This window comes from Ctenopharyngodon idella, chromosome 2, assembly GCF_019924925.1.
Source record: "Ctenopharyngodon idella isolate HZGC_01 chromosome 2, HZGC01, whole genome shotgun sequence".
In the NCBI taxonomy this organism is placed as follows: domain Eukaryota; kingdom Metazoa; phylum Chordata; class Actinopteri; order Cypriniformes; family Xenocyprididae; genus Ctenopharyngodon; species Ctenopharyngodon idella.
The window spans coordinates 39471015-39484430 of NC_067221.1; the positions used below are offsets into that span (position 1 = coordinate 39471015).

General features: G+C 38.2%; 1 protein-coding gene across 2 annotated transcripts in view; it reads right to left on the reverse strand.

Annotated features, from left to right (window-relative positions):
• Window positions 1-355: 355 nt before the first annotated feature.
• Window positions 356-13416, reverse strand: part of chico — a 26245-nt gene continuing 13184 nt past the window's right edge. The window contains exons 3-8 of one of the 2 annotated variants that reach the window (XM_051913251.1): window positions 12532-12629; window positions 8817-8880; window positions 7486-7530; window positions 7060-7122; window positions 6810-6884; window positions 356-4790 (exon numbers count right to left, since the gene is read on the reverse strand). In XM_051913251.1, the coding sequence (XP_051769211.1) occupies window positions 4563-4790; window positions 6810-6884; window positions 7060-7122; window positions 7486-7530; window positions 8817-8880; window positions 12532-12629 (573 nt within the window). In that variant the 3' untranslated portion in view covers window positions 356-4562. The remainder of the gene's footprint in view (window positions 4791-6809; window positions 6885-7059; window positions 7123-7485; window positions 7531-8816; window positions 8881-12531; window positions 12630-13416) is intronic. The other variant, XM_051913259.1, reaches the window with a different exon arrangement.

Consider the following 13416-nt stretch of genomic DNA (forward strand, 5'->3'; position numbering starts at 1 on the left):
TTTCTGAAGCTCCTGAAAATTACTGTAATTTCAGCTCATTTTGGACACAGACTGCTCATCCTAACGTACACAAACACAAATGATTTCCGCTTCATAAGCAATTTAGACTGTAAACAAATACGCAGTTTAATAATCTTGATGGCATGTTTAATGTTGATACACTACTTCATATTTATGCAATATCACCATGCTGTGAAAAGAAACAGCAGCACCTGCTGTACAGAAGAGAAACTGTCTACAGAAAGGAATAGTTTGCACAGAATGGAAACTCACTGTCACTATTTACTCACCCTCATGTTCTTCCAAATGGACTTCCACATGACTTTTAATGAAATGAAACAAACAGAAGCACCAATAAAGGTCCAATGAATCTTTTATTTGTAAGGCACCATAAATACTTCCTTACTGCTCAATCTCTCATTCATGTATAGTAAATGTTTAAACCTTTTTTTCTTCCAATCGTCTTTAAATGAAGTTATAATAGCAGATTATCAACACAAACAACATACATTTCCATCAAGTACATCATGTCATATACAACACGCACACACACAAATTTTAAAAAACTACTACAAAGCTCCAAAATGTGGCAAATATTTGATGAGTACTGTCAGAAGAGGGAGGGGCTTATGTCTGGAGAGAGGCGGGGCTTCAGGAATCAGACCAGGCCATATCAGTGGGCGGTTTAAATCACAAACTAGTCAGCTGATGTTCATGAAACTTAGACTGTTTAGCAACTATAACAGGTCAAGACCAGCCAGTGTGTCTAAACAAATCAGAGCGCAATCGTTTGACTATTAAATGATTATAGATTTCTGTATATCACAGCACATCCTCTCAGACCTGCGCTAAATGTCCTCTGGGACACATACACCATAAATGTAGCTTTATACATACAAAAATGTGTACAAAATTATATGTATATTGATATATTTATACATGTACATAAATTGGCCGTCAGTTTTTGAGATCAAAAGAAATCAAAAACGGAAAGAATAAAAATCAGAAAACGTCATTTAGAGATTAAAATAAGTATAGAATCAAGGGCTCAACGGTGAGCGTTTCGTAGTATACATCAGCACTGGTGTATTGAAAAACAGAACAGATACAAAGGAATTATGGGACAAACTCTAATAAAAGTCCAGGAACACACAATTAGAAAATACCCACAATGCACCAGTGCATATGTACAACCTTAGGTAGTCATGTCTTCAAAACAGCATGGAATACTAGCATACTACTTACTGTGCAGTATATACTGTGTGCTACATTGTTGTGACGACCTCATTCAGCAAGTGGTGTCCGTTTAAAATAAAAATGGTTATTTTGCAAATCACATGATCAGCTGAATGACACTGCAAACTTTGATTTGAAGCAAAAAAGTATTTGAAAATTGGACAATAAAATTATAAAAGTATTTTGAGAGCGTAGGGAGATCGACTCGCTTCTTGGGAGTGGGCGGAGCTAACAAGATATTTTCGCATGGTTTGCTTGTTTCGAACTCTGGTGGAATTTTCTGTACAGCATCATGGGTAATGTAGTTTTTCACCACGAATTCCATTGTTAAACGATTATTTTAAAAATAAGCTGAAATAATGTGGGCTGAAGGCTTCAGCAGAAGCAAATACTATCAATTAACAGCCTCGTAGCTCACAGCTGGTCTGTCTTTAAAGTTTTATAAGTTATCGTAAAAAATCAATTTCCCTATGGAGAAAATTAATGGAGTTTTTACTTCTGCAGCCCGACTGTTGAATTCTATTATGACAAAATGCTTGGTTTTTATTAATATTAATTTTATTATTGATATTAAATTAATCACAACGGATTTTATGATATCAGAAATTTAAGGAACTGTATCTTATTCAATTAAAATCAACTATTGAGGGGGAAAATTGAGTATTTTATTTTAACTATAATATTGTATTATAGTATATTATAATGGACATTAATTTCAGCATTGAATTTAGATTTTAGAGTTTAATCATTTTAATATCAATAATAATTTATTAATTTAAATACTTTCTTGTTATCTTGGAAGTTGAGAAGCACAGCTGCAGACACAGTAAAGGTAGTATGATAGTATGCCATTCGGTTCACAAATCATTTAACACACTCACTAGCTGCCACCTACTGGTCACACATGGAACCACATTCACTGCAAACCAGGGTGACAGAAAAACAAACTTCCTTTTATACTGAAAGAATATCAGGATGTGGGTCCGGATTGGGAATCTCTCTTTGTTTTTCGCAGGACTGTCACTTTCTTACACAGACTGTGGGCTGGATCAGTTCAAGGGCTCTTAAAGGGATAGTTCACCCAAAGATTGTGTCATCATTTACTCACCCTAATGTTGTTACAAACCTGTTGGAACCAGACAGTGACGGCACCCATTGACTTCCAACTATGGAAGTCAATGGGTGCCGTCAACTGTATAGTTACCAACATTCTTCTTTTGTGTTCAACAGAAGAAAGAAACTCATACAGGTTTGGAACAACTTGAGGGTGAGTAAGCAATGACAAAAGTTTCATTTTTGGGTGAACTATCCCTTTAAGGCTTTTTTTTTTTTAACCTTGTTTTCTAGGAAACATAGACCGCGTTCCATCTTTTTATATAAAATACTTAAATCAATTAATGTGAGAGGGTCACTGCAGTGTTTAAACCCTTATCTAGATAAGCCTAGAATAGGATATTATGAAATACACTGAATATTAGATTAGAGAGGAATTGACTGCAAGCATTTCTGATCCACTAGTCAGGACATAAACAGACCGCTGGCCAACTGAAGTGCTTCACTAACCAGTAACATGTGAAAGCATCAGAATCAGATGCTAGGCAATTCCAGGTGGTTGCCAAGGAATTGCTATGGTTGCTAGGGTGTTCTAATTGGTTTTTGTAAGTGCATTGCTATGCAAATGCTAGGCCGTTGATATGTGGTTGCTACGTTGTTCTGAGTGGTTGTTTGCACATTGCTATATGTTTGGGGTGGTTGCAATGGCAGTTGTGCAGTTGCTATGGTGTTACTAGGTGCTTGCTAGGCCATTCTGGGTGGTTGCTAAGGTGTTCTGAATGTTTTTAGCATGCTGCTATTCCAATACTAGAGTGTTCTGTGTGGTTGTCAAGGTACTGCTCTGTGGTTGCTACAGTGTTCTGAATAGTTAATGCATTGATATGCAAATGCTAGGATACTTTTGATTTGTTGCTAGAGTGTTGCTATGTGATTGATAAGTCGGCTGTTTGCGCATATGTGTTTGGGGCGGTTACCAGGGCAGTTGTACAGTTGCTACAGTGTTCTAAATGCTTTGAGCATGTTGCTATGAGTGTTCTGAGTGGTTGCTACAGGGTTCTGAACTGTTGCTTATACATTGGCTTTGCAAATGCTAGATTGTTTTAATTGGTTGCTAGGCCATTGCTATGTGGTTGTTAAGTTGTTCTGAGTGGTTGTTTGCGCAATATGCGTTTAGGGTGCTTGATAGGGCAGTTATGCAGTTACTAGGGTGTTACTAGGTGGTTGCTAGGGTGTTCTGAATGTTTTGCGCATGCTGCTCAGCGCTCTGCCACTACTAGAGAGTTCTGGGTCGTTGCCAGGGTGTTGCTGTGTGGTTGCTAAAATGTTTTGAATGGTTTTGTGCATTGCTATGCAAATTCTAGAGCATTCTGATTGGTTACTAGGGTGTTACTAGGTGGTTGCCAGGGTGTTCTGAATGTTTTTAGCATGTTTCTGTGCCACTACCAGAGTGTTATGGGTGGTTGCCAGGGTGTCACTATGTGGTTGCTACAGTGTTCTAAATGGTTGTTAGTGCATTGCTACACAAATGACTGGGCATTTTAATTGGTTGCTAAGTTGTTCTGGGGAGCGTTTCCCAAAAGGAACTATGGTTGCAAGTTCAACGGAACTTATGACCATAGTTGGCTAACATTGTCTCTGCAAATGCTAGATCGTTTAAATTGGTTGCTAGGGCATTGCTATGTGGTTGTTTAGTTGTTTTGAGTGGTTGTTTGTGCAATATGTGTTTGGGGTAGTTGCCAGGGCAGTTGCTAGGGTGTTACTAGGTGGTTGCTAGTGAGTTGCCTGTGCATTTTGGGTGACTCATAAGAGTGCACCATCTAGACTCTATGATATTCAGGTCTCTAGATATGGTTTGGGTCCCTCCATCAATATCTATGGGATATTTTCCACCAATTTAATGTCTGCCAGGAAAAATTAAAAAGTAATTTACAGTAATAATACACCTCTCCTCAACAAGACACACGATTTGAGGTATGTTACATGCTGAAGTTTAATACTTAGGGTTAGGGGTTTGTTGAAATCACTAACCCCAAATATGATAGTAATAGAGCCTTAGCAAGTACCACTAATGAAAAGCAAAAGAATCAAACAATATTACGGAGGAAAGATTCGCTGTACTAACAGAGAGAGAGAGAGATTGAATTAGACCCAATCCAATGAGACAGATGTGAAGAGAGGAAAAGGAAGGTTTCGGCAATCTCTCCTCCTCTCTTTCTGAGCTCCGCCCCTCTTTACAGAACTCATGAGACAGAATCAAACCATCTCTGCGAAGGCTAGTCGGATTTGTCGGCATCATCCTCGCGGTGGCCGTCAGCCCCGTCACGAGAGCTCTTGTCCTCCTTGGCCATGTGCGCGTGTGACGCGAGGATGCTGGACAGTGACAGGAGGCCAGAGCTGGAGGTGACGGCGGGCAGGGCGGGCTGAGTCAAGCCCAGGGGCAGAGGGGTCATGGGTAACGCCAAACCCTGAAGCTGAGAGAGCTGGTGAACCTGAAGCTGCTGCTGTGATTACACCAAACAACAAACAGACAAACAAACATCCGTGGAGGTTAAAGAAAGATTGCAATCACTTTCATATTGCTGACATGCACGTGAATTCTTTCTCTGAAAATTATTTAAAGTTTAATGACAAAGCCATATTGCATTTAATTGCACTTTTGCAGAATAAAAATACTCACATAACTTTGCATTTACAACACTCACTGATAAAAATATAATTATTTTAATACACTTTTTGTTGGCATTTATTCTGCCAGTGTTTTCGCTATTATTTTGCCTTTCTGTGTATGAATGTATTAAGACAGAGGTGTTTTAATAGTGTTGCTAATTTAAATTTTAGTAGCAAAAACAGTGTTAGACAGTTTGTTCTATTCAATTATGTGAATCTATTCACTCTGTCCATTTCAATGAATCGGTGCAAACGAGAATATAACATTCAACAATTCACTGGAAAATTTGCTTGATTATTCAAAAAATGTTTATGAAAAAATATGTAATAATATTGCTGTCTATTACTTGCATAAACAAAAACCTAAATATTCTTCCTGTTATTCATTCAAATGTTTTTTTTTTTTTTTTTTTTTTAAATTTTACTGTAATTCTTCCATTAAAAAATTTGAATCTAATTGGCTAAAATTATGGTTCAAATTTCTACAATTTGTATATATACACTGATCAGGCATAACGCTATGACCACTCTCCTAATATTGTGTTGGTCCCCCTTTTGCTGCCAAAACAACCCTGACCCGTCGAGGCATGAACTCCACTTGACCCCTGAAGGTGTGCTGTGGTATCTGCACCAAGATGTTAGCAGCAGATCCTTTAAGTCCTGTAAGTTGCGAGGTGGAGCCTCCATGGATCGGACTTGTTTGTTCAGCACATCCCACAGATGCTCGATTGGATTGAGATCTGGGGAATTTGGAGGCCAAGTCAACACCTCAAACTCGTTGTTGTGCTCCTCAAACCATTCCTGAACCTTTTTTTCTTTGTGGCAGGGCACATTATCCTGCTGAAAGAGGTCACAGCCACCAGGGAATACCGTTTCCATGAAGGGTGTACATGGTCTGAAATAGCGCTCAAGTAGGTGGTACGTGTCAAAGTAACATCCACATGGATGGCAGGACCCAAGGTTTCCCAGCAGAACATTGCCCAAAGCATCACAATGCCTCTACCAGCTTGCCTTCTTCCCATAGTGCATCCTGGTGTCATGTGTTCCCCCGGATAAGAGACGCACACGTACCCGGCCATCCACATGATGTAAAAGAAAACGTGATTCATCAGACCAGGCCACCTTCTTCCATTGCTCCGTGGTCCAGTTCTGATGCTCACATGCCCACAGTTGGTGCTTTCGGCGGTGGACAGGGGTCATCATGGGCCCCCTGACTGGTCTGCAGCTATGCAGCCCCATACACAACAAACTGTGATGTACTGTGTATTCTGACACCTTTCTATCAGAACCAGCATTAACTTCTTGAGCAATTTGAGCTACAGTAGCTTGTCTGTTGGATCGGACCACACGGGCCAGCCTTCGCTCCCCACGTGCAACAATGACCCTGTCGCCGGTTCACCACTGTTCCTTCCTTGGAGCACTTTTGATAGATACTGACCGGGACCAGGAACACCCCACAAGAGCTGCAGTTTTGGAGATGCTCTGACCCAGTCGTCTAGCCATCACAATTTGGCCCTTGTCAAACAAAAATCCTTAAGCTTGCCCATTTTTCCTGCTTCTAACACATCAACTTTGAGGACAAAATGTTCACTTGCTGCCTAATATATCCCACCCACTAACAGGTGCCGTGATGAAGAGATAATCAGTGTTATTCACTTCATCTTTCAGTGGTCATAATGTTATGCCTGATCGGTGTATACACACAAACACGCACACCCACACCCCCACACACACTATATATTTACAAACTTTAATGTTAGAAGCAATTAATCGACTTGACAGCACTAATATACATACATACTTTATACATAATAACATAATAACACTCATGTTGAACAGTATGAAGTTCCTACCCGAATAATTGAGTTCATCTCGGGAGGAGTGACCTGTTTGGCTCGCTCAATCGCCCCCAGGACCTGCTGCTGGTGCTACACACACACACATTTTTTGTCTTCAGGTAAAAAGAACAGCATACAAAAACCAACCAAACGCTCATCAGTGCATAAAAGCAACCCATGACACAAACCAACAGCACATTTATGTCACTAATGAGGCTGAGAGTCATTATAGAGAGTGTGTCATAAATAAATCACACAGTCTGACCTCTTGAGACAGGTAGGGCAACACCTGAGCACAGATTCCGTTCAATCTCTTCACAATCTCCGCCTGCGGACAGAACACAAGCACATCTCATGGGTTTATATCCATTAATAAGGTAGCTGGGGATGCGCTTACAGTCTGCTGATGTTGCACAAAAGCACATGAACAACAGTCAGTCATGATAATGTATGCTGACTGTGTTTGATGGAAGACGGCTACTGAATCTAGGACGCTGCATATGTACAAACCATAAAAGTAGGCTTGCAAAGAGTCTGCGCTTTAAAAAAAACTCTGCAGATTTTGCACAACCATCAATCTAAAGAGCTTCATTTCTTCTGTCATATTTATTTATTAAATATTTGACAACTATGATAATGCAGAAACAAAGCAAAAAATTTGCAGATTCTGACACAATATTTATATTCTCACCTGTTTGTGCATTTCAATGTTGAGTCCATATGACATCTCATAATACTGCAGAGAAACAGGAAAGAGGAACATCAGAAAGATCAGAGCAGATATTTATATTTACAGCTATATATGAAGTTATGATAGCTGGACTTATGCACATATAATGATTCCCATTTTGATGGGTGGATTTAAGTAAACTGGGACATCTTAAAGACATAGTTCACCCAAAAATGATTTAATCACCTTTAAACCATCCTAGGTGTATATGACTATCTTCTTTCAGACAAACACAATTGGAGATATATTTAAAAAAAATCCTGGCTCTTCTGAGCTATATAATGGCAGGCGAGATTTTGAAGCCGAAAAAAGTGCATCCATCCATCGTAAAAGTACTCCAGGGGGTTAACAAAGTCCTTCTGAAGCGAAGCGATGGGTTTTGTAAGAAAAATATCCATATTTAAAACTTTATAATCTAAAATAACTAGCTTCCGGCAGTCATATACACCTAGGATGGCTTTAGGGTGAGTAAATCATGAGATAATTTTCATTTTTGGGTGAACTATCCCTTTAAAATATAAAAAGAAAATTCACCTGTATTCACCCGATACGGTGTCTCAAAGAGGCATTACAAAAGAGCGTGGAGAGAAGAAAGCAAAAACAGTGGAGCATTGCCTGTAAAAATCTTTATATTCATAAAAGACCTATAGAAAATTATTCTTGATAATGTTTAAAGTCTCTATAAGACTCTTAAAACAGAATGGTATCTGCACTGAAACAAAAATGAAAGTGTAATAAAAGAGCATAGATTTCTCCAAGCAAAAGAGGTGGAGGCGAAGACATCAATTTAACTTTATCTAGTATTTCTCCTGAAACTTCAAACCGACTCAACTGTGATTTAGGCTCTGTGCTAGAAGCTTTGCTTAGGGCTAAAGCAGCAGATCTCTCAGATCTCTGCGGTCCCGCTCAGACAAAGCTGTTACAGACACACATTGATCCGTCAGGAAGACGTCAATACGCTTGTGCACACTTACGACCCATGATACAACTGATCAATGAGACGCTTGTGTGTGAATTACTGCAGACGCCCACAGGGTTACAGACAAAAGAAAAAAAAAAAAAGAAAAAGAAAAAATATTGAATTACATGAATAAGAGAATGGAAAAATTTGCAACTTATTTAACTTATATGAGAGATAAAGCCCAAAAACAAAAGAAAAAAAAGGGGAAATGTAAGAAATGCACATATAAAAACTAAATAAGAGACTAGAAAGAAATAGTATGCTGGATAATAGTCTAATCAGTGTATAACTGTAGGTCTGATAAAACTTTTAACATTCACGCTTTACTCACCATTATGTAATGACGCTGCATTTCAGATTTCTCACTCGCCAGTTTATCACATTCCAACTTCAGACTGACACACAGAAAGAGAGAAAAGTACAAGGCAGCATGAGAAGTACTATTCATTTCTTGTAAAATGTGTTTTAGGAGGAAAAATTACATGGTGCATCTTTAAAGGCCCACTGAAGTGTCTTGGAATGTGCAGCATTATTCAATGTGTTGACGTAATTTCGACTGAACCAGGAAGACATTTTTAAAAATAGCCAATAGCGTTTCGTTTATACCACAGCTCGGCCAGAGCCGTTAAACTCGGTAATACCTCGATTTCCTTCTAATCTTTAACCGTTTCTCCTTCTAATGCCCTCCATATCACTTTAAAATACAGCATAATGTGCAGAATTCAAATGGGTCCGATACCTTTCGTGGTCTGAGCCGACTTGCGGTCCGCGGATATGATCCGCTCTGTGCTCTCGTGTCCCTGGGCCAGAGCAGCTTGCGCTGCGGCAGTTCACATGACACTAACGCGAAAACGGACTTCATTCGCGTCAATGGAAAACATATTTACTGTCTGAATCGTTCCCTATTCTCTATATTGTGCATTATGTGTCATTCACCATGTAGAAACTAGTAAATGTGTGAACAAATGACCGATTTCAGCCGCAGCTTCAGCGTCTGTTGATAGTGTAGGAGGGGGGCGGGACACTTCAGATTCTAGAGAGCATTTGATTGGACAGCAGATCTGACGAGAAGCTGAAGTGCGATGTGATGTCATGAAAATCTGTGATCCATTTTAGCGGAAGTAGTGAGAGACTGTAAGTTTTGAATGCTTGTATCTCCTAAATGCTAATTTTGTCATTGTTTTGGAACACACCAACTTATTCATAACCTTAAGGCTAGCATATTCATACTAAAAGCTAAAAACTTAATTTCAGGGGGACTTTAAGTGAAGGAAAAGAGTTCTCACGGTCTGAATGACAGCTTAAATATTTACATTTTACCATAAAACACACACAAAGACACACACACACACTTTTTTTTATTGAGGCTGTCAGCTACACTTTACCTCATTTTCTCTCTCACCCTTGAAGCGAAAAAAATAATCTGTGACATTCTATCACCATGACAACAAGTTTCCTGTCTGGACCGCCTGATGAAGGCTTGTGATTGGCTGGCCATGCATTTAGAAGAATGTAATCATGAAAGAATGTATAGTTCTGTCCTTCATATAATACTTCACCCTTACTAAAAGTGGCTTTGGTAACACTTTTTATGTTAAATACACATACCGACCCCAAACTTGTGAATGGTAGTGTAAGACTTTTTAAAGTTTTTTAAAGAAGAAGTCACTTATGCTCACCAAGGCTGTATTTATTTGAACAAAAATACAGTAAAAACAGTAATATTGTGAAATATTATTATTATTTAAAATAAGTGTTTTCTTTTTGATTATATTTTGAAAATGTAATTTATTCCTGTGATGCAAAGCTGAATTTTCAGCATCATTACTCCGGTCTTCAGTGTCACATGATCCTTCAGAAATCATTCTAATATGATGATTTACTGCTCAAGAAACATTTCTGACTTTACTGACTGACGCTAGTGTATAACAACACCTAAACACCTTACATTCATTCTCTGCAGAACCAACTGTTCCGGCACACATTTTAGATATAAAAATTAACAAATGCCCTCTAGAATGAGAATATCTTCCCCCAACATTACTTGCCACCAACTAAAAGCACGTAGTAAATCATGGTTTATGACTGTTATGTAAAATAAATCCTATTGACTAGCTGAAACAAATAAAATTTTTTTTTTAAATATCCCATCCCAACGCCCTTAAATCAACACAGAAAAGAAAACTGCATTTGTCAAACCGTTTTATGAGGTCTTTAATCGCTAAAGCAGTAATAATAACAATGTAATCATAAGCAGCTCCACAGAATAATAACTCATTCATTAGCATCATTCAGTATGTACTTGTTGGGTAAATAGTGACATGGCGCTGTAAAATGAAGCGGCCGTGATTTGTTTTTAAACGTACACTGGAATTATGGCTTATTCACACTGAGATTATTCAGCATGGAAATCTAAAGCGCCGCAGTGTCGTCTGGTAGGAACGGCAGATCTGAAAGATATCAACACGCTCGTTTGTTTATCCTTCTCCATTTCCCTCTTCCTTCCTCTGTCCGTGTGATGTGTGATGGCCGGATGCCCTCCACGATCGCTCGTATCTCTGGTGATGACAGATGATGACAGGAAGCTTTTCCAGGAGGGGCCGCGTTCACACCATTTGACCGACACAGAGAGGAATTCACACAGGCAGGGTGTTTTTAGGGTCTAGAGTGAAAGTGAGGAGGATAGAAGCTGCTCGTGCTTCTCAGGGTCGTGTTGAATGTGCTTTAACAGTTAAACTAGTTTTGTGTAGGAGTGTAATGGTACATGTATTCAAACCGTACGGTACAGACGTCACGGTTCGGTTCATGCAGTTATACGACGAATACAGTCAGTCAAAGGCGATCCACACTCCAATCCAGAAGGGGACACGTGCGCTAATGCAATGCAGTTTGCTAACCGCCACAACGGGAAAAAGCTCAGAAGAATAAGAACAGACGATCTAGATATGCATGTAATCTCTCAATCAGTGTTTCAACTGCGGAAAGACATCAATAAAACAGCTTGAGAATATCATCTCACGCAGCATTAAATTTACCTCAGGCAAGTCATTCAGTGTCCACAGCATGTTAGTTCACTAGAGAAATGAACGCTAGAGGGAGCTTTTCACTAAATATATGCACTATATTAGCTTATATATTCATTATATTTACTTTACCTGTTAGTAATGTCTTAATTATTTAATATATGTTTAAATAACTTTGTCATGAAAACAAGTTATGACAGTAACTGTGTAAATGATTGTATATATTTTAAAAAATGAGTTGGAGTAATAATTTTATAATTAGATTTACATGTTTTTTTATTTTTTATTTGGGTGTTGATTATTATATCTAAAAATAAATAGCTAAATTTAATAGTTTGGGCTCTGTTGTTAATTGTAACCTTTAATATTATAGTAATGTGCAAGAAAGGGCTCCCTGTTTATAGTTTACAGCATTAGCTGAGATTTTTTTTTTTTTAATCTATAAGAAAATGTTAATTATAATTGAATTTATTTAAAGAGAGAGACACAATTTGTTCACTAAACCACTGTTTAATAAAAAAGAAAAGATACAATTTTATGTTTAGTTCTCACTAAGGCTGCATTTATTGAATCTAAAAATACAGTAAAAAAAGAAATATTGTGAAATATTATTACAATTTAAAATAACTGTTTTCTATTTTAATATATCTTAAAATGTAATTTATTCCTGTGATCAAAGGTGAATTTTCAGCATCATTACTCCAGTCTTTAGATCCTTCAGAAATCATTCTCATATGCTGATTTGCTGCTCAAGAAACATTTCTTGTTATTATTAATGTTGAAAACAGTTGTGCTGCTTCATGTTTTTGTGGAAACCATTACACTTTTTTTTTTCAGAATTCTTTGATGATTAGAATAGAGCGTTTATTTGAAATAGAATCTTTTGTAGCATTATAAATGTCTTTGTCACTTTTGTTCAATTTAATGCATCCTTGCTATATAAAAGTATTCATTTCGTTAAAAAAAAAAAAAACCCTGCTGACCCCAAACCTTTGAACGGTGGTGTACGTGTGTTTGGTATACCTGTGATACTGTGCCTGCAGGAACTGAAACTCGTCTTTGATGCGATCACAAGAGTCTGATGTGGTGAATTTGAGCGCCTGTGCTGATTGAGACGAAGCCTGAAAAACAAAGACAATAAATGAGAGATTAGAGTCGACAGTGACTAATAAACAACCAAGGCGTTAGCTAGGTTAACACATTGAACCATACTGAACCCTAATTCAATTGCTAAAACTCTTCCAGTTTTCAAGCTAATTTTAAGTCCTGACTGATGCTAAAATAAACAAAATGCATAATTGCATAAAAAACATAACATTCAAACAAACAAACAAACAAACAAAGCATTACAGCCACAGAAAAAAACAAACCACAGCCATGATAACAATTCTTCTGATCAGATTTAGCCCGCGGTGTCGCTTCTCAATAACATTTCATTACTGCAAAGTGCAAACGGGTTAAAGCAATTCTTCTAAAAGACAACTGAGGCAGTGATTATATCTCGTGTCTGAGGTGAGCTTGTCAGGTCAGGCTGAAATTAAAGCTTCGCACAAATAGAATAGAAGGGCCATTGGCTTTTCACCTCCGACCTGCTTTACCGGGGGTCACTGACTTGTGACCCTTAAGACCAGACAGACAGGAACAACACAAACCATCACACCTTAGAAAAGAGAGAAACTGGATATGTTTCTGTGCTCAATGTGCTTTATGGTCACACAGTCATCACTGGACAAGTGTGTGTGTGTGTGTGTGTGTGTGTGTGCGCTTAAATACAATTGGCCCCCAGAGGAGGAATACACAGGCAGAACAATACATCTCAGCAGAGAATGTTTGCTTTACTTTAAACACACACACACACGGTTTTCTTGTTTTATGGGGACTTTCCATAGACATAATGGTTATACTGTA